Source organism: Phasianus colchicus, chromosome 1, assembly GCF_987193195.1.
Source record: "Phasianus colchicus chromosome 1, bPhaCol1.hap1.1, whole genome shotgun sequence".
Classification (NCBI taxonomy): domain Eukaryota; kingdom Metazoa; phylum Chordata; class Aves; order Galliformes; family Phasianidae; genus Phasianus; species Phasianus colchicus.
This window is the reverse complement of record NC_143436.1, coordinates 125,622,702-125,645,302: the sequence shown is the minus strand read 5'-3', so window position 1 is coordinate 125,645,302 and position 22,601 is coordinate 125,622,702. Positions and strand designations below refer to the sequence as shown.

General features: G+C 38.2%; 1 protein-coding gene across 9 annotated transcripts in view; it reads right to left on the bottom strand.

The window, feature by feature from the left end:
• ARHGAP6 (Rho GTPase activating protein 6) overlaps positions 1-22,601 on the bottom strand; it is a 303,096-nt gene that overhangs the window by 31,739 nt on the left and 248,756 nt on the right. For all 9 annotated transcript variants that reach the window (XM_090125755.1, XM_031596111.2, XM_090125778.1 and 6 more), the window contains 2 exons: positions 8,717-8,788; positions 75-331 (listed from right to left, as the gene is read on the bottom strand). In XM_090125755.1, the coding sequence (XP_089981881.1) occupies positions 75-331; positions 8,717-8,788 (329 nt within the window). The remainder of the gene's footprint in view (positions 1-74; positions 332-8,716; positions 8,789-22,601) is intronic.

Below are 22,601 nucleotides of genomic sequence, written 5' to 3'. Positions count from 1 at the left end.
AATCCACAAACACAGTGTTTTTTCTGCCACACTCTCCACAGAGCATGTATGGTTGTAGTTATGGGGGTACTTACACGCCTCCTTGCTCGCGGTGCCGGCTCTGGTGTGTTAGGAGAAGTAGATTCGTTTGGTGTTTCTGAGGTGGAGCTGAGAGATGAGTTACTGCTGGAAAGTTCTTTGTTCTGCCTTTTTGCTCCAAATGGTAAGAGAAAGGCCACAAAATCTGAAACATCTCTTTGCTCTTCTCTTTGAGAGTCTTGCTTGAGCTTGTAGGCCCGGTCGTTAGCAATCACTTGTGACAAGGGCATTCCAAAAGCCTGGGGAACAAATTCTGCAACAAAAAAGTATTCAGTGAACATCTGATATTTATTCAGTACACAAGGAATTCAGTATAAAGCCGTTAAAAAGCAAAACAATCTGAAGTCTCTTTAAATATATAATAATTCTGATGAGGTGCAGGACTGCACAATAACAACATTCAAACAATAAAATAATAGTGGAAGAGTGCCAGGTAACTGTAGTTTCTGGTATCTTACTCCTGTTTCCAGTTGGGTCTTGCATGATATACCACACAGAACCTCAGAAAATCAACTGGGAACAGATCTAATTAAGATTTTAACTGCCACTGAAAGCAACTGGAAGCCAAGCACCTTGGCTACATCAAAATAGTGCAGATGGCCATCAGAGGCTCTGGAAAACTATCCCAAGACTGGGGAGCCTGACTCCTACGCCACAATTCTCCCATTTCAGATCCTTTCACCAGGTTTTTCTCTCACAAGTGCTGCAATGCACCAGAATGAATAGCTATAGGCATGCATATGGTGACCACCACAGGTCAGGAGGGTGTGCACCTACCTGCACAGGGCATTTGTACATACATCCACTATTCAGACTAAGCCTTGAAGGGTATAGTTTTAACAGTACTATAAACACACCCCACATCAATAGAACTGGGTCCAGAGGAGGGCCACTAAGATGATCGGTGGGCTGGACACCTCTCCTATGAGGAAAGGTTTAGGAAATTGGGCCTGTTTAGCTTGGAGAAGAGAAGGCTCTGGGGGGACCTCATTGTGGCCTTCCAGTATCTGAAGGTAGCGTATAAACAGGAGGAGGAACGGCTGTTTACAAGGGTGGGTAGAGAGAGAATAAGAAGGAATGGTTTTAAAGTGAGAGAGAGAAGATCTAGGTAGATATTATGAGGAAGTTTTTCACTCAGTGTGTTGACGCACTGGAACAGGTTGCCCAAGGAGGTTGTGGATGCTCCATCCCTGAAGGCATTCAAGGCCAGGCTGGATGTGGCTCTGGGCAGCCTGGTCTGGTGGCTGGCAACCCTGCACATAGCAGAGGACTTGAAACTTGATGATTGTTGTGGTCTTTTCAACCCTGACCATTCTATGAGTCTACAATTCTATGATATACATCAATATAACTGTAATGTACAAACCTTGCATATATTCAGGTCTTAACATCAAAATGCCCAGAATGTTTTATGGATCAGAAAAATGTTTCACAGTGAGTCAGCCAGTAACTAATACTGAAATTCTCATCATTAATTTTCAAATTTGTACCTATCAAAGATTAGCTGAATCAAAAGTATTGGGTCAGACCGCAAATTAGAACTGTTTTGTGTTCAAATGGAATGAATAAAATAGCTACTGAGCCCACTGATTCTGGTGAGCTTCTACCAGATTTCAGTTTCAGACCTGCCAGCATCAGGGATACAGAAGGCACTAGAAATTAAAAGCAATTAGAAAAAAAAAAAAAAAAAAAGAGAGCAAATGTTAAATCTTTACACATCCAGCCTCTCAGTCATCTAAACAATTAAAGACCAAAATTCTTCCTGGGATTGAGTCTGACTATATCTTTGATGACACTTTCAAGCTTTGTTAATGTTTACATTATTATTAAGAAGAAAAGGGATTGGAAAGAGGAGTATAATATATGAATCCTGAGTGAGGGTGCTTCTACCCTATTCTAACAAAGATACATGGGCCTGTTCTCATTTGCTGGGAAAGCCTATTGCTCTTTAGAAAATACGAAACATTAAGACGTGAACTAACTTTGGTGGCCAGACAAAACAAAATCAGGAAGCAGATCCTCACATATCAAACAAGGTCTGGAAGTGACCAGTGAGTAGAATGATATCTAAAACCATCTGCATTTAATTTAGGACAAGAAAGTACATCATAAGATGGGTGTCAAGCAATGAGAGATTTCCAGTTCCTGGAGCCCAGAGTTAAGCTTGTTCCTCCTACACTCTGGCAAGTATGATCATAAAATGATGAGATTAATTGTACTGAAATGTTTTAGTATTGTGGATTATCTTCCCAATGAACATTTAAGACCATAATCTTACTTTGAAAATTCATTTGCAACACACATCTGCAACATGACTGCCCTTTGGACTGTCTAACTTTGTTATACCTCCAGCACTCCTATTTCTCTGTCCTTCCACAACATTTCCTGCCTAAAGCCACTGAGCTGAATGAAAACCTGAACAATAAATATATAAATGCTTTTGTCAATTGTGTTTCAAATGGGGATAGGATGTACATAGCCTGTTGATACCCAACAGCATGATGATGCCTTTGATCATACAACACGAGGATGAAATGGGTGGGGATCATCAGGGAATGAGTTTTCTGCACTTTTTCATTAAGTGAATTTCATGAAAATGGCTCCATTCCCTAACTTTGTTATATAAAAGCCAGTATTTTGAGGTAAGTATTGCTCCTCTTCACAAACCCTCAGGTGTGGGATGCCAGTTTCTCAATTGCTCTTGCTTCACTTGCTTAATTAACTTGTTTCATTGCTCATTTCACTGCAGAGCAATGAAAGGACACAGAGCCTCTGCTCTACGCTGCTTTGCTGTATGCCTCCTTCTTAGAGGACATGAACCACTTCCCCAGTTTCTCAATATCTGGCAGAGATGGAGAACTGGATGAAAACCAACTGGCTGATTTTCAGACTAAATACAGATGGAAGTGATACTGGCTGGCAGTGGTAATTACGTTACAAAATTGGCAAAATCCGTAACTTTTTGTTCATTTGTTGAAATCAAGAGGATTGGTTGCACCCACCACAGACTGGCTTACAGCCTCAAGTTCCCAGCACAGTGTTGTGCGCAGGGGGGTGTTGGGCGGTGGAGGAGAACATGTTTTACAATCCTCTCTCCCCATTACCCTCACTAGCAGTCAATTCCAATAATCCCCTTGGTAGACAGGTAAGGACATGTCCACTAAGGTGAATGAATGATTGCCCTTTTGAAGTTTCAGATTCATTAGGAAAAAGAAGAATTTTAGTCACACAGAGACATGCAGCCCCTACTCAGACGGAAGACATGTAAGTTTGAGGTTCTGTTCTAACAATCCAGATAAAAGCACCAACTGCTGCTCTAGGCTCTACTGTTGGAGGTGTTTTATTTGTATGAAGAAAATGTTCCTTATAGCTCAAACTTCAGTATGTTGTACAGTTACATAAGTACCACAGTCACAAAGCTACTAAGTTACTGACTATCTCTGTAAGCCTAATGAAACTGATCACTCTTTCAATTAGAGGAATGTACTGTTTAAAAATAAATTTTGGAGACAGCACTGTGTAAAAACTGGAAACAAGCTGACAGAGTGGGCCATTATGTTGGAAATGTAGACTCGTGTTTAGCCTAAACAGAAGCATAAATGTACTTGATTTCTGATCCATTTTTCTTTGAGTGTTTACTGGCACCAGAGACAATTTGAGATTTTGCAGAAGTGCATCATTTCTATTATAAGAAAGTCCATCTTACAGCTGACAAAACTGTGAATTGTGATTGAAACTGGTATGTTTCTAAAAAATTCTCCTGTTACGGTAAATCAGCATTTGTGATTTTAAAAAAACAATATTTCACAGAATTATTTTCAGCGAGATCAAGTAAGAGTTTCTGTGACCAGGAATCAGAAATCCTGTTCTCTGTTAACCAAATGATGATAACCAGGATGCTAACCCACAGAGTTAGCCTACCTGGCCTCATGCCACCTAATCCAAATATAGATTCAAAGTCTTATCTGAAGATTCCATGAGTGAAAATTGTAGTTCCCATCCCACAAACTACAACCATCTATTAAGATCCTCTGAGGTATTTACTTTAGACTCTAATAAGGTTCACAAAGCTAATAATGCAAAAAATACACAATACAGCAATTTTGGATAGTCTTCTTAACCTTTTGTTGTGAGGTTTTATGTTTATTTTTCTTAAGTGTAGCTTAAATGCAGTTTTTGTGATAATGAAATCCTTTGACTTAGCCCAACAGGGGTGGGGGGGGTCTATCTAGGGTCTATCTACTCTTTAAGCTGCGTACCCCATAGTTACAATTCTCAGAAACTACAGCATACACAGCAATTCTGCAAAGGTCTTGCAGAGGAATTTGTCAAGTATATTTACATTCCACGCAGAAACATCAGGAAAAGGTTGCTCAACAAATCATATAACAAATGATTATTACTTCTAAGCAAATCTCTCAGTTCACCTGTAGAGTTTACTAGATCAAGGACAAATGGAGCTGGTTCACAGATAATATATTTTAGGAGAAATCCTTTCTGAGAGGCATCTCCCCCAGGAACGTTGGTGGGTACTTTCCAAGTAGGCATGCTTATGCTGACCCCTCCATTGCTAGCAGCAGACAGATGAAAGGCTCCACTTCTGCTGTTGTCAAAATTAGCAGTGAATTTGCAAGGGAACAGTACCCGATCACCAGCATGCAGAGAATCCTAAGAATTTCTTATTCTGAGCAGTGCTGACATTTTAATGCTCCTCCAGGCACAGTACTGTTTGTCAGCAGCTAAAGCAAGTATTTGGAGACACATGTAGACAACACAGTTCAAAATCACGATGTCTATGAACAACAAGGAGGCATGGTAGAAAAAAGCAACGATATTGAATGGTAACTGAAAACACTGCTTAGATATCTGGGTGGAGTGCTGCACTCCTGTTTCATTCATTTACATCCGGCAAGTTTTGCTATATCCTGTTCTGGTGAGTCACTCAGAGATGTAAAAACAAATGAAAACACTTATTCCAGATTTTTTTCCTTCTAATTAGATTTTGACAGATGTACTTGTCAAAAAGGACAAAATAAAGATATCGATCTTGTTTAAAGTGCATTCAATTCTACTTTAGTGTCTTTGTTGCCCTTCAGCTTGCTGAGACTCTCATTTAAGAGTCAGGTTGATCAACCCGTCTATCTAAATAAAATTGATTTTGGGAGAGGAGAGTAAATCTCCACAGATTGGAATAAGTCCTACCATACGAGTAATTAAATCTCAGAACAGTCATAAGAAATGAGTGCAACATCCTTAAGCATAATTATCTTGTGGAGTGGGGTGAGGGAGAAAACAGTCTCCAGGACCAACCTGAGACGCTGTAGTCCACAGGCAGAGTAATTCCACAAGTTCACGCTCCAGGGCACCTCAGTGTATGTCAGTGCTAAAGTATCAGGCAAAACTAAGCATAAAATCCACTTTGCTCTTTTTCAGGAACTGCCCACACCTGAAGACAAAAAGCTAACTGCAAGCAAAATAAACTGCTTGTAGGGCTCACTCCTCAAGCTCCCTACAGCAAGGCCTCTGTTGTGCATCCCAGTAATCAGGACTGTGGCTTACTTTGCACCACCTTCATCTTATTCATTTTTGGATGCAAATTACACTCAGGATTGCACATTGGGTGACAGACCACAGTGCTGTGTGTTTGTCAGGGTTAACATCCAGACAGCTATTAATTCAAAAAATACTTTTCAGGTGACACATACTCCAGGTGAATCCTAACTAAATGGCCCCTAGGCTTCTGTCTGTCCTGATATGTGGGTTCTCTCAGGCTGGAATACAGGAAACTCAAATATTCTGAATTACTCATGCACTCTTCAGCAGTAACTGTGCTTATGAATGTGATACTCAAGTGAGGGGAGGGAAATGCTCTTAGCATAAAGGCAGCTGCAACTTATCTATTAGAAGTGTCCTGCAAATCAGCTTCCCCGTTCCCACTTTGACATCCTTCTTCCTTTTCTCACAGCTCGTCTCTGAGGATGGTACAGTGTGATCAGTCATCAAGGAAAAAAAAAAAAAGGGAAGAGAGGCAGGCACTCCTTACAGGCACGAGGATCAGGGATGCTCAAGGGTGAACAGTGCATGCTGCTGCTTTTTGTGTGCACACACCCACATCCACAGCGCAGACTGTTTGTTTTGGAGCGGTTGCCCAGTAATGGAAGATATTCCCTTTATAAAATAAACGGTAGAAATGCTTTTTAAAAAAACACCATGGTACAGATCAGGATAATACTTTCAGCTTGCTGGGACACAAAAGGACAGAGGTTACTTCTAACTTGAACTTTGGCAACACAGGGACCCACTGTTCAGGGCAGCAGGTACAGCTCTGCCAAGACATGAAGACAAGCAGCACAAAGACAAGAGGCCTTGCATTTTTTCTTGCAAAAGCAAGCTCATTACTTAAAAACTCTGCAATTCTGTGCCTTTGAATTTATGAGCTCTATGTCCCTGCCCATTATGCTAAGTCCTCCAACCCTGCCAAAAGCACTGTGTGAAGCCTCGCTCTCGGCACACACGCATCCCAACACATGTAGCAGGGCAGGAGATGCAGGTGCTACTGTTCCTGTTGTCTTTCACCAAGCCTGCCTGGCTAGCTGCCTATATGGTTCAAGTGAGGACCACGAAGGTGGTGGCTTATCCACTCTGTAGTCACAGATTAAGAGTGTGCTCAGCAAATAACTGTGGGGCAGATGGTATTTAATAACCCAATAGGGCACAGAAATGTATACTAGAAAGAAACACTGAGAAGTGGGGCTATTTTTTGCTTAATGTTTGCTGATCACAACACAAGACAGCGTGACTTTCTCTTTACTCTGCTGTCTCTGCTAGGGAACCTGATTCCTTTAGATTTCCCAGCTTTTGTACTCTTTATTGACCAACCCAACACCTCTGTCAATCCACAAGGCCTGGACAAATTATATAAACAGATGCTCTGTTTCTGTAATATTTAATACATGGAGAGAAGTCATACATCTTAGAAAGCAAAAGACATCTTGGAATTCAACCTATACATGAGAATAAGGCAGTGGAAGATAGGAGAGTTGAAATGATCTGAAGTTAAAAGGAGAAAAAAAAGGAATTTCAATTAGAACCAACATAGTAATTTTTAAAAATGCTTGGCTAAAGTTAAGCCATGCTAAGAAATGGGAAGTAGATAAAAATATATACTGGGATGAATAAGTACAGAGTCTAGTATTGAATGTGCAGGATGGTGGCCCTGCATGTGGCAGGGGAGGTTGACATTCATGATCCTTGAGGTCCCTTCCAACCCTGGCTATTCTGTGATTCTGTGATTCTGTGTAATGATCTTTGCTGTGGGTAACTACTGAGCCCTAAACAGCCAGGTGTATTTTATAACACTGTGAAGATCTATGGGCAAGGGGAAAAAAAAAAAAAAACCAACCATAAAAAAACAAGGAAACTAAGCAAGATAATGATAGATTGCTTACCCTGCAAACAAATGTAAAGCATGGACAGGAGCAGTACAAAACAGATTTCTCCCCAAAAGTGGATTTAAGATCATTAGACCACTTCCTTAACAATTCATTCTAAAGGTGAGCTCAGTTCTACATCAAGTAATTCTCATAGTTAATGAAAGATGTCTTATTCACAATGCAACACAGGAGACAATTGTCTTTTATCCAAACAAACACATCAGGGCTTTCACTTTTAGAAAGATCAATGCAAATATTTTCCATTGCCAATTTTAAACCAATAAAAAGAGTAATTGCATATATGATTTCATTCAACAGACAAAAATTGAAAGGAAAACGTTATCTTCCCAACAAGCACCTAAAGTAACTTTGATATGGGACTTTCATTTTTTCTCACTGCAATCTCAAAGTTCTATTGAATTAGGTTAAAAGCAATAACATCACAGTAACCATATCACTTCTCTTACTACAAATTCATATGTTTTTGAAATGGAGGTATTAATACTGAATTTTAGTACTACTTTTCCAAACTACTTCTCTAGGACTGAACACAAAATTAGATGCACAACATGCAGAAAAATTTCACTTTCAGAAAAACCCATTTCAGCTATCAACATCTGGACTTGGTTAAAATGCCTGCAAACTACAGGTCAAGTCCAGTGGATTAGGACCCAGCCCATAAAGCTGCTTAATGTCCAAACAAGAAAGTCCAACCATATCTATAATCCATGTCACACAGAGTCTATTAAGACCCAACTGATCAGTAGCACTGAAGCATTTATACATTTTAAACAATGTCTGTTTTCCTAAGGTTAAAAAAAAGAAAAACAAACCAACTGACTAGCTTTGGGCAGGGTTGGGTTCACACGCTTCGTGAATTGAAAGAGAGAGTGTATATGGAGGTAAACAACAGGATCATGCTATCCTGATTTCACTCTGCACTGGCTCCTGAAAATGGGGAAGAAAAGACACAGTCCTTTAACTCTTCATATTCTCCTGGGAAATAAGCTTTCAGTTCAGAAGGTGGGCTTACTCGAATGTCAAATATTAAAGGATATGACATTTTTCCACCTGGAAATGAATATGCAGGCAACACATCAGCTTAGTAACATTTCCCTGTTTCAGAAAGTATACATCTAACACTAAAGAAATCTTATACGTAAAACTAAGACTCAATCAGTGAATATGTACTCATGTAGTTTTACCTTTGTCTTTGTTCTTCTCCTTCCCTAATGAGTCCAGTTTCTTTCTTAGTGATTTCTTCCTCTTTTGCCCATCTGTAAGAGAAAAAATAGGAAATGTGTGAAGGGAAAGAATGCTGAACAAACTGTTGCATAAGCTATATATACATGAAGTGAGATGGCCACAGCACTTGAGTCAGGAAGGATGCGGGGTTTATTTTGCAAAGGCTCACAATTGTCTCGGCCCTTCAGCCCTGAAGAGTGCACTGGAAGACCAAATGCATCCCACTCCATGCTGCTGGGCACAGCACACATGGTCACATAGCCCATGTGCAGAATAGAAAGTTAGTCACGAAGTCTTAGCAACTGAGAGTATTGCTGGATGCTCCTGATAGCAAACGGAGTAAATTCAAAAAGTACTGATTAGCTCCCATCCATAGATGCAAGACTGGAGGCTGTGAAACTGGAAGTAGTTTTTGGAGAGGAAGTGTGGAGATACAGGTATAGTATTTGGAGATAATATCCTGGAGACTAACCTCCAGGATGCATTGCACACAGCAGACCTACTAGCTGGGTGATAACTGCCCACCCTGACACGATGCATCGGGTCTGAACTCACACTGTGTGCTTTAAGTTTGTGTATGGCATGTCCCAATTGGTTCAGCTGGATTAGTGTTAGAGAAATTATTGTTCTGAGACTGTATACATCATCCAAGTTTTCACTAAGATATTAAGGACTAAAGATTTTAGCTGGTATCATAAGCAGGTCTGTTCTTGAAAGAACTATATGAAAAAGTTGGCTATCGTTCCTTCAGCAGCATCTTTTATAATGAAAGTCAACAAAAACACATCTTGTTAGTTCTCAACAAATACAAGAGATTAAGACACAGGCCTGCTTTAACTTGTACTTTTTATTTTTATTTGTTTTAGTTCTAAAGCAATATAAAAGGTCTCACATACGCTTTAATGCATAACAATACACAGACACCACTAAAGCTAAAGGTTAATGGATACGTACCTTTGCTTTACTGGTTTTGCAATATGGCATAAAATCAAAAATGTGCACACAGTACCTGTGCTTCACTTTTATGGTAAAGTGAAGGACACTGAATAATCTGTCTCAGCATGTTTTTCTGTTTGTGTAAACCAATGGCTTAAGTGGTCTTTCACAGCAGGGAGAAGACCACAAAAAACTGAAGTGGATCTCCATGATTAACTCTCATCTTTGCAATTAGCCATAGGAGAATACAAGCCATTTCCTCATAGTTTTCCCACAACTCCTATTGAATATTACTCAGCAGACAAATTCTGCCCTTTTCACAGCCCATTCATACCCTTTTAAAATTAAAATTTCTTTCTGCTTTTGCAACTTTTGTTCAATCAAATCCACTTCAATGTTTGAATTCGGCATTTATTTAGGGACAGCAAGCATATTTACTCCCAGCAGCCGCTTAATTATAATACTCAGTTTCTGACTCCTGAGGTAGATTCTCATTTGCTAGTTATGTTAAAATCCCTTTTTCTGCACCTGCTCCAGTGAGAATTCATCTCTCTGAAATAAGGCTGAATAAAGTTAATACGGAATTTTAAATGAGATTTCAGCAATATAAAGGTGGTAATTCATTGCCCGATAAGGTCTATGATTAGAATTTCCTTTTTCATATCCACATGGCAAGTTCATAACTCAAAGTCATACTTTGATTGATTAATATACCCAGTCCTTTCACACCTTCTGACATCCCCAGTTCATAATACTGAGTTTATTACAAAAATTCTTCTATTACCTCCTGGCAATATGAACAGTCAGTAGGCTGCTTACATAAAACTAAAAGTATTGCTCGTTTTCATTGGGTTCTCTACTACTGTTGTGTTCTGGCTTTACATATTATACAATTATTTTTATATTATTTTTCATCTTATAAATTCAGATTACTTCTTCATAGTAGCCTTTTGATAAATGATTTACATTTCCTTGGAGTCTTAGAGCCTCTATGCTCCAAGTACCTATATATTGATATTCTGATATTCCAATGAAGATTCCACTAAGATGTAAAAAGAAGAACAAAAGTTGAAACTGCATCTCAAACATACTGGTTTTATAATATGATTACAGAATTGCAGCTTCTGGAGTGTTTTAGTGCTGCATAGTCAAATACAACAGAAATACCAGAACAGTTATTCATGTGAAAGAAAGAAATAAATTACACTTTCATATCCACATGGAAAACAAGCTAATGATTTCTAGGGCCAAACTAGCAATGATTTCTTGTGAACCTTGTTCTTAGCGAGTGATTCTTTGAACTCCAACTGTGAAGAAATTCATCAGTAAAAGACTGGTTGAGGGAACCACACATTTGTTTCTTCAAATCTTGGATTTCTGCGTAGTGGTGATCAGGCCCAGAGGAATGTAAGAAATAGGATAAAATTCTAGAGATAGACAACATAGAAAATACAGAAAACCAAAAAATCATAGAACGGCTTAGGATGGAAGGGACCTTACTGATCATTGAGCTCCAACTTCCTCTGCCATAGGCAGGGCTGCCACCCACCAGATCATCTGCTCAAGGCCCCATTCAGCCTGGGCTTGAATGCTGCCAGGAATGGAGCACCCACAGCTTCTCTGGGCAAGTCTATGCTGTGCAGGAATGAATTCTTAAGACAAAGAAAGATGGCAGAACGATAGAAGGGACATACTTACCTTGAACAAAGCATGTTCATCCACTGAAGTCAGTGGAACCACAATCATTTACATTTTAGGTTTACGCCACGCCAAAGAGTTCAATTTGTAAGTAAGACTGACAAGAGTCTCAGTGAAAAGCTAAAGCTTAAGAGACCTGATAAGAGTTTCGAGGTCAGTTTTAGTTCTCCTTTCAGCCCCAGCAAAAGACATGATTAATTATAATCTATATTGCATAAAAACAAATAAGTATTGAAATGATTGTTGATTTAGGTTACGTCAGACATGAGCACTGTTGAAATACTCACAATGTACTGAAGGATTAGTGCAAGTGCAGCAGTTTTAAATATATAAAAATATATATATATATATAAAAAAAAAAAAAAACAATTGCTAACACTTCGCACTTATTATCTCCATTGAGATTTGAGAATATAGTTAATATTCAGATGTTCGTGGTAACAAACAAACCATTACCTGTGCATAATACCGACTGTATGTTCAAAAATTAATTAGCAAGTATTTATGCAAAGTAGTACTGTGTCAGTCCAAAGTGCTATTATATATGACCTGCTATCCTCATCCGTGGTTTGAGAATGTTTAAAGCCCAAATCGATAAATGTTATTCATCCAGCTGATTTATCCAGGCTTGTGTGCATGTAATCATCACTTAATGTCTTCTTTCAATAGACCAGTGAGATAGGGCTGTCTTAACAGATTCCACTCAAAAATATTAGCAAGATGTGAGAAGTCAAAAGTCTTATCCTCTTGTTAAAAGGCAAGGAAATGTCAAATTGAAGGAAGCAGCCATTTTTTCTCTCTTTGTTAGCCCACTCTGACTTTCCTGAAAAACATCTGCCCAGGCAGCTCCATAGATCAGTTGTTTCAGAAATGAACTTGGTTTGTCCAGTACTTACTAATTTATACGTTGACTGCATTTCACACTACAATGCATACATCACTCTCTGGGCCTGTATGTATTAAGCCTAACATGATGAATATTTAAAAAAAAAACAAGCCTAGAATGAAACTCTTGAGTGAATATTAAATTGCTATGTGACCTGTTTTTCCAAAGTGGTGAGCATTTCCAGGTTCACTTAATGCCAGAGAGACTTTTCTATCTGAAAAATTAGGTCATCTATTTAGGACTTTGTCAGTGAACCAAAGCCTACAGAACACAGAAGTATTTGCAAGGACACACCGTCTTCAGACAAGAATTGAGGATTTCAGGAGTCTGACTTCTGAGGTTATTATTTTTGAAAATTTTGGTTTAAGGTTGAAATTCATCCAGTGTTAAGACCATTGCCTTTTAACTTGCAGTTACAGTCTCCAGATTTTGTACAGTCCACTTTGGGATCCAAATTTCAGTCTATATGATATACAAACTAGGTAAAAAGCCATTTTCATGTAGAGGATATACAAACCTCATTTTTAAATGTGGAAAAATAAAGAACAGAAAGAGAATTATGTTTTTTTAACAACACGTTGATCTGTTGCTGCGTGCAAGACCACCTATCAACACCAAATATGACTCAGAGAGTGCAGACTGAATCCCAGTATTGCTTTACTCGTTTCTGGAAAGTTATGAAAATCAACATATTTACTTGCTATGTCCAGGTATTGCTAAGCATGAGCATGAGCATGACCAGTGCATGGAATTTTTTCAAAGTGATACAGTTAGTGGCACAGCTGGATCTAACTTGCAGAAACTCCTCACCACAATTTTTACATTATCCTACTTATTAGCCACTATAGTGTGAAGCCCTATCCTAATTTTCTTTTTTTTCCTTTCCTTTTTTTTAAAAAAAAAAAATATGTAGTAAAAACTACAACAGCTTTTACTATTATTGTTATTTTTCCGACGCTATTAGAGTATTATATTTTAAATGATGGAAAGTGTCCTGTCCTGGCAATAAGCTTGAAGTGAATCAGTAACAAAAATATAATTATTCAATGTTTCTTTCCCTTATGGATTTATATATATTTCATATATGTGTATTTTTCCCATATGGGTTTATAAAGCTTACAGATAAACCAAGTTTCTAAACAATGAAGGATACTGATTATCTATATGCAGAGATGTTACTTTTATGTTACTTATATGCAACAATATTTTTTGTTATACATAATTCATACAAAGACTTTAACGTAGCTTTCTGTATTTTTGACATATCCTCTGTTGTTTACACGGTTATTGAGTAAAGAACACCTGCTCCCCATCCACCTCCTCGTTCATTGGCGGCCTTCTTTGCATAAGAAATTTGTGGTTTTTGCCCATTTAGGGAAGAAAATGTGTCATGTTCTACAATGAAGGGTTATTTTCACACAGTATAAAGAGAGGAATTATGTGACAGAAGAGTATTATATCTATAGCTCAGTTATGAAAACAGAAATGGATAAAAATCCCAATATTGCTATAATTCAATAAAAATACTTCTTAGTAGCTATATTCACACAATCACAGAATTGTTGAATTTGGAAGGGACCACTCGGGATCATCTAGTCCAACTCCCTGCTTCAAGAATGCTCATTTTCCTTTAGTAGCTCTCAGTAATTTTTTTTCCTTGTATGTAATTAAATCACAATAAAATGTACTTTGTAAAAGCGTATAATCCATTCTGCTTTGAAAAACACCACCAGTGGCATTCCAAAGAGCCACATCTCACCTCTTCAGAAGACTTCCCTGTTGGCTCACTCTCTATGAGCGACTCATTTCCTGAGTGCCAGCCTCCTGCACTCAGTGGGCGAAACAAATGTCAAGCTACATACTCTCTTGCCTGTGCAGTGCTGAAAGCAACAAAGTCTCTGCAAGCAGAAAATATTGCTAAAACTTGATATTGCACAAGAAAGAATTCACTGCTTTTTTCTTTCCACATTGCACTTCACTTGCAGTTGCAATCATTTCTTTGGGCACTACGCAATGTGAATTTCCTTCTGGACATGCACATGGAGCTGCTCTACTGAAGAGCAGGGTGCTGGTTTTACTTAGGCATTCTTGTGCCTATAAACGTCCACCATGAAATATTTATTTAGATTAACGTGCGTTGTCCCGACGCAGTAACTCGCAGAGCGCTGCCAGCTGCAGCACAGGCGGAAGGTAAACATTTTCAACCAGAAGACCTGGAGTGAAAGACTTTGGCACATCACGCACTATGAAAACAGAAAGGCTGAGCCCCCAGGTATTTTCCATCACTCTCTGTCTCCCTGTAACCTATCCTTGGCAGTGCACACGCATTCCCTTAGCAATGCAGGTTATTATTCGGCTTCATAACGCTTGGACTACCTCCCTGCTTCTCTCATAGATTTCTCTCTTTAGTTCACTTTGTTTTAAATTAGCACTCCTTTATGCTTTGCATTTTGAAGGAACTGAAAACCACCAGACAAAAGCATAGAATCACAGAATCACCACGGCTGGAAAAGACCTCTAAGATCATCCAGTCCTACTGCCCACCTACCACCAAGATTTCCCACCAAACCATGTCTGTCAGTACAATATCTAAACATTTCTTGAAACATTTGCTTTTCTTGAAACTCATGCTTTTCTGCTCTTCCTCAACCCATTATACTCTTCAGTAATCTGTTTGTAGTGCATCCCCTTCAGATAAAGATTTACATAGGTAACATTATATTTATACCTGTAGTAGTCCTTTGGGCTATTGCATTACTGATTGTTAAAATGAAACACAGAGGAATTATAGCATGTCCGCATACGGATTTAAATGATGTAGCCAACTGAAGTTTAAATCTTGCATTATACATTACTTCTTTACTATGTAAATCTTTACTATAATAGCAAGAATTCAGCTCTAGTGGCATAAGAATGAAACTATTTTTCTAGAAAATATTCATAAACTGGCAGGGAACCTGCCAGGGAACACAGACCTGCTGGAATCCTCACCTACCTCTAATGAAAGTTGGGTCCCTACAGAGCCCTGAGTTTTATCAATAAAATGACAGTTTACCAGTAATTTTATGTGCTACTGATAGATCTTTTTTTTTTTTTTAAGCATCAAACAAAAAACAGCAATACAATATACTACAAAACATTCCATAATTTGGTACCACATATTAATCATTTTTTGATGCTTTGTGATTATTCTAGAGGCAAATGTGATATACCAATTTACACCAACTAAGCATACTGTCAGAGGACTTTCCTGACCTTTGGGAAAACACATCTAATAGTGCAGTCCCAGACTAGAATCAAATCTGGTTGAGTGAAAAATGCCCCATTTCTATTGAACCCTATTCTCAAGGTCTATTTCCATCAGAAAGAGTCGTGTTTCAGCTTGCTAAAGAAATAATACTATACCTTGAAAAACGGGGCGATACAGATGTAGTCTCAGACTGTAATGAGATAGGTATGGATCCTTCTCCACAAAGAACACTGACTCTGGTCAGTGCTCTAAATCAGACAGCAAATACTCAACTTCTGTGGATAGAGGGATCCTAAAAAAACACAGCTCTTGCCTACACCTTCCCGAGTGTAGAAAGGTATAAAATAGTTTTCAAGTGTATACACTGAAAGAAAAGAACTTGTTTGATATTTTAAAATTTGTTCCTCCATGATTCTCGGTCATGAAGGGCTTTGCTAAATGGTGGGAAAATGCACACGGAATGTGATCTGATGGAGAGAGCCAAACCTTGTGACAGAGCGAATAAAGAACTCAGGCACTGCAGCAAGGTCTGGGCTGCAGAACCCTCAGCCTGAGATACTGTAGTACCTCCGGGCAGAGAGCTGCAGGTTCAATAGGTGAGCATGAGCAGAGTCTGGGACTTTGCTGTTGATGCTCACTTTACACATGAGGCACCCAGGCACCATGATGATGGGCAGTGGCTTGTGAGCTCTGAGAAAGAGAACAACATGCCCTGCTTTTAGTGCCTTCATGATGGATGGTAAAACAGGTTTAAAACTGACCATATGACTATATCAAAACAAATGACAGTAGAAGAAAATATTTTAGTTGCACTAGGAAAAAAAAAGTGTAGGAAATAAAAACAGAAGCCTTAATGAAGACATGAAATAAGAGTAACATTTAGTGCAACAAAGGAAAATCCAGGTGCAGAAGGTCTCTCACTGGTCAGGCTGCTGACAATAACTGAGATGCTATCTGAAAAATTAACAGCATCAGTAAGATGTTAACAATGTCTTATTGTAATCATTACTTGCCCTCTTTATCTCTAGCATTGATCATCTTGCTTACTACTTTTTAATATAAACAGAAGCAGGTGTTTACAATGCACATCATAAGGATAAAAGCATGCGATCTGCAGAGAACACTTATGTTGACTTCTTGCACAGAAATAAAGCCACACAGACATCTTTCTAATGCAGTCTTAAAAATGTTCAGCAGGAGCTTAGGTCTCTGTTAGATCCCCAGGTAGCCCTTCGGTGTAAAAGCCTAACAGATCTTAACAATTTAGAATCAACAAAGCCACAGTCAGTGCTCATCTCATACCACCTCATAATGCTGAAAGCTTAATTAAATTAATGGTAGAACCAGATGATCTTAGAGGTCTTTTCCAATCCTACTGATTCTATGATTCTATAAATTAATCTCCTAAAAAAGAGGAGAAGTGGAAAAGAAAGGAAAAAATGCAAATATATACATTGTACCAGAGCTCTGATTATGCAAGTCTGTAAGTACTCATTTTATCTTCCCTAATCAGCATTCAGAGACATAACTTAGACTTCTGGCACAATCACAGCTCCACTGAAACTATGCATTTGAATAAACTTGAGAAACTAACTCTTCTATCTAAAACAAGAAGAAATCTTCATCAGATACACCTCCCTAGTGCACTTTTGAACAGAGCAATATGCATAAGAGAAGTAAATCTGATATTCAGCTGAAAAGTTCATACCAGAATTCATACCAGAAGAATATACATGTTAAAGCAATACTCTGCCAAAGTCAAGTAGAACATGAGGATTAATCAGTTGTAACGCCAGTATTCTTGATGAAGCTTCAGTTAGAAGCTTCAGCAGAATCACCATACACTGATGTGGATTATTTGCAAAGTAAGGACAGTCTAGCTGAGTTTTCAGAAACAAAGGGCTGGAACTACAATATGTTCTGAAGGCATATTTGGCAGAACATCATCAAGAATACTTCTGTTACACTAGGTGTACTTGCAATGATTTAGAAATTATGGATTAAATGAAACCAATTTTCCAAACAATGTGTTTCAGAGCTTTTACATATGCATTCTGGTTCCTAAAATGGTTTTATGCAGGCCATGTTTGAACTTTTTCAATATGTTAATGACTAAAATTTTAAAATGCAAACTGAGTATTTCATAGGCCATAATAATACATTGACAAAATGCTGAATGACTTCATATGTAGGTTGCTCCAAAAGTAATGCCTCCTATTTATTTGCATTTAAACTACAATTGATACAAAGAGCACAACAACATAGTATGATAGAGCAAATTCTCAGCTACAAAACACTCTTTTTCAACATAGTCACGACCAGTAGCTATGCATTTTCACCAGTGAAGAGTCATCATGCTGCACTCATAACAGTCTGCACCAGGGCAGGTGACCTGCTGTCACTGTCACCACTGCTGAAATGGACCACCCACCCCTCAGTGTGCTCACATCCACTGTTTGGTCTCCAGAAATGTTCAGCAATAGTCAATGAATGCCAGTGGGTGCCATTTTTTCCACACGGAGATCAACGACACCCCTTTACTTCATCCACACTTCCATGTCAGATGCCACTGCGTCAGAGTGCCCCTCTGCTGCCATCTGTAACATGGCAACAAATTATAATGGGATATTGGTGGGAAGGTTCAACCTCTACTGCCATACCACCAACTGAATCCATCCCTGATACTGTGGGCCAGCATAATAAAATAGGAGGCATTAATAGGAGACAGGAATTTTTTAATATCTCTGAAGTAATATCTACACTTAATTGGACTTTACATATTTCAAATGCATGCATGCAGCGGTCTCTGGCTTTGAATTTATAAGAGCTCTACCCTAAGCCCACACAAGTCAGGATTCAAATAACAACACAAGCCCTTAGGATTACCCTACCCTAATACTGAAAACCTCCCATCAGGATTCTGTCATCAACAACTGTTTTATAACCTTGGTATATGGAAAAGTTGATCACAGTATTTTGTACTTCTGTATTCCTATAGCATTTACCATAATGCATGCCGCTTCTTGATCAAAGCACCTGTTTACCCAGAGGCTGAGAAATAGAGATTTTTTTTTCCTTGTATTGAACAATGAAGCATTCTCTCTTATAATTCTTATTAGCCTGTTTCTACCTGACTGAATAAATAGGTGGAACTGTGCTACTCATATAGTAAGATACGTTATTCCTAGTATGTGATAGAAGAAAATCATGGAAATCAATTTGCTGAGGGTTACATAGGTTACACTTTCATAAAATAGCTGCCTAACAACAAAGTTTGAAAAAGGAACAGATGACTAAACAAATTCACGTTTTGAAGATACATTACTTCTTCTGTTCTATTAGTAGAAAACTTATGTTCTTGCAAGCTTCATATATTTCACTTTTTTTTTCCCTCTCAACTGTTGCAAAAAGCCAAATCTGGAAAAACAAAACAAAACAAAACAAATAAAAAAACCCAACAAACCACAGCAAGAAGCTTCTACAAGTTTCCTTCTGTGGAGAAGAAAAAAAAATAAAAATGCTTTTTGGCTTGCGTATCACCCTGTCTGGAAAAGCTTCTGTCACCTTTAGTTTGACAAATTCCTGCATAGCAGACTACAAGGCTGACTGCTCCAAACGCCTCCATCCTGCAGCTGGGACTTCTCCCAGCTCAAAACATTAAGTGAATTTTATTTTCTCTTTTCAGACTGAGAGATAGTGCTTTTTCTTGAGAGGAAAGAAAAGTTCACATTTTATGGAAAACTGGGATTTGGGGGAAAAATAAAAATGAAAAAGAAAATATAACTTCCATCCTAAGCCAGCAAGATGCACAGCTTTCATCAAGTGCTCTGAGCAGGTTTGATAGAGCAAGGTTGATAAACCGGATTGAAGACTAATGTAGTGTTAAAGAGCAGAATTTAGCTTGCAGTCTTGATTGTCTTTAATATAACCTTCATGAATACTGCTGTATTGAAAGCAAATCTTACAAATGCTGCATGGACTTATGGCACCATGTTGGAGACAGTATTATATGACAAGCATCTGCAAAGGTTGGCATGAAGAGTGGTAATAGTAAGCTTCTTCACTTAAAAGGCATACTGTATACCAGCACAAAAGCATCTACTCTTGTAACTCCACAAAGCATCAGCTACAGTTTACTTAGATGCTTTCTCCTGGTATAACTATCTACACAGTATGTAACATGGTCAGTGATTAAAAACCATGAGCAGCTTGGAGCACTTACAAAAATGCAAGTCCAGATAAAAATCAAACTCATTCTCAGTCTTAAGGAAAATGGATAATGAAATACAATGATGAGTAAAGTAAGCAAAAAACTGAACCAAAAGTCAACTCCCTGCCAAAATAAACAAGAAGTGGGGGACACATAACTGAATTCCCATTTTTATTTGGAGCTTAACTGAAACATATTGAGGACAAAGTGCACCAGTGAACAATAAAAATTCAGAAAACCTAATTGCTTGTGTTTTGTTTCATTTCAAAGACAGAATTGCCTCAACATTCAGTCTATGATTACGTACTTCAAATTTACCTTACTGAAGGAAGTCCTACAGAAGACTAATACTCACTTCACAGAAGCAGATGCACAGCATCCCACACCTGGTGAAACTGGCTACAAATCTTACATACAAAAACATCCAACAGTACATGTTAAAACAGCATAAGCAATAATCTTTCCTTAAACGATTGGAACTGTATTTAAGTTTCTAACGACGATATGAGATCATATGTATTACAATTATAACAAACTAAAAGAACTGAAAACAAGATTTGACAAATGCTAGCTAACCACTAAAATTAAGCATCACCTTCTCTCTCTCCAGCTGACCCAATAACTCTAAAAAGAAATTACCTCAGAAAGTAGAACACTTGCTATAATTACTGAGCTGCTGTGTATGACTTAGTTGCTGCTAACAGTAAATATTAATGTGTGTGTGTACATTCTTGTCATAGGTTGCAACAATACAGTAAACATTCTTCTTGGTAAAGGCAGTTAATTTCTTTGATTACACGTTGTACGCTTGCTAAAATAGCTGGACGGCAAGTTTATTTTCAGATCTGGAAAATGAAGACAATTCTGTGACTTATCTTCAGATTCTCCCTCCAAAACATTTGGGAAACATTTAAATAATAAACCCAAAGGTATAAAGAAAGCGTATGCAGCACTTGTACCATAGCATAAATATACTTTGGAATGTGGCATGTGCTAAAGCAAAAATACTACATCAACCTAGCATTAAGGTTGTGACCCAAGCCAAGAAAAACAAGATAATTCATCAGAGATTTATGGTCTGGCCTTCATCCAACCTACTGCATGTATTGCAATCTATTGCATCTGATCTGTTAACAATTCTGGGTGAACGTGTAACATCAAAGTTCAATCCTAGACACATCAATCTTGTATTTTGAAGACGAGACTGCAATAAAGATATTTTACCACATTATTTTGAAGCCTTGGGCCTGAACTCTTGTGCTAAGTTTTCATACAAAAAATGAAGTTTGATCACATAGTAGTATGCGATCTGAAACATGGGTTAATACTGGGATTTGTTACTATTAATTATAAGAAAAAATGACATGTGTAAAATGAAAATATACATCTGAGGTCCTTGTCTGTACAACTTCTGAACTGGTACACATGCAAAAGATCCTCTGTCAACTTTACCACATTTGAAATTCTGTCCTGAAATGACTTAGAAAGATAGGACCAAAAATACCTAATCACAGAAAGAGTGAGATTCTGTGGAGGCCTATGTACAACCTAGATACTGTATATCTCTTGCTGATTCAAATTCTACTCTATCCAAGTCAGGGCAGAATTTCCAAACTTTGATAGAAAAATTCAGCGTAACTTTTCCTTTCTTTCCCCTTTTTTGAAAAATAGAGAAGAACTCTTTTTTTCTACATCAGAGTTTTTCTCTACCTCTGTGCAGTGTCTCATAACTGACTAGTCCTACAACTTCTTTAGCACAAGAACCCTTTCTAACTCCTGGTTGTGCTGAGGCCTTTCAGTATCTTCTCCTTTTCCATCTTCAACAGTCACTACAAAGGTGATACCCACTTAAGAATTCACAAGAGGCGTCATCAATTCTGCAAGCTAATGCTGGCAGATCCACAAATCCCATACAAACTATTACAAAGATAAGAAAAACATAGTCACAAATTGAGCCACTTCTTCAGCTGATATTCTTCCTATGGTATTTAGGGGACATTTCATTCAAACGTCAGTGGGGCAAGAGTTTCTTTTAAATCTGACTCTGAGCAGTGTTCTGATAGCAAGCACTACTTGCTGGCACCTCTGCTGTATAAAAGTAAAAGCAGGATTAAATAAAAAAGATAAACTATTAATGTTTGCATATTACACTGGTATACATACACCTACCTAAGCCATACTCAGAATTAGTGGCAAGTGTTTCCTTTTTTCCTCCTGTACTGCTTGCTTCCACAATACCTCATGCCCCATTCCAAAGCTGGGAAGATGACAACACAACCTGTTGGGACTGGTGAGAACATAAGCAGTCACAGTGTTTTCTTGAATAAAGAGAAGTGAAAACTGCAGCTGTGACTCTAGAACATCCAAATCGTATTCAGGTTAATTCAGAGAGGTTAACGTCGTACCTTAAAACTGAGACAGATGTTGTTGCAGTTGGTGCCCTAACTCCTCATTTACTGTAATTGATCAGGCCCTAGCAGTGCCTACCAGTGTTCACAAATACAAACTACAAGAAGCTCTCGGGCTCAGTGAAGTAAATCTTATTGTAAAAGTATTTCCTAAATATCTGTTGTGGAAACTGCTCCAAACAAACCTCATTCAATACCTTCTCTGCCCAAGAGGTACCTGGAGCTTATGAACAAAGGAGAAGGAAAGAAGTTATCCTACTCATTCATACTTGTTTTATTTTGAAAAAAAGATATGAGACTTGAGTTACCAAGTTGTTGTTTTCTTGTGTAGACAAGCTGTATAAGGTTCATTTTTCTCACTACGGGCAGAAAAGTACAGACACAAATGGAAGGTCAGAAAGACATAAGCATATTCATGAAGTGAACTGCATCATTCTCTTTCCTTTCTTCTACTGGA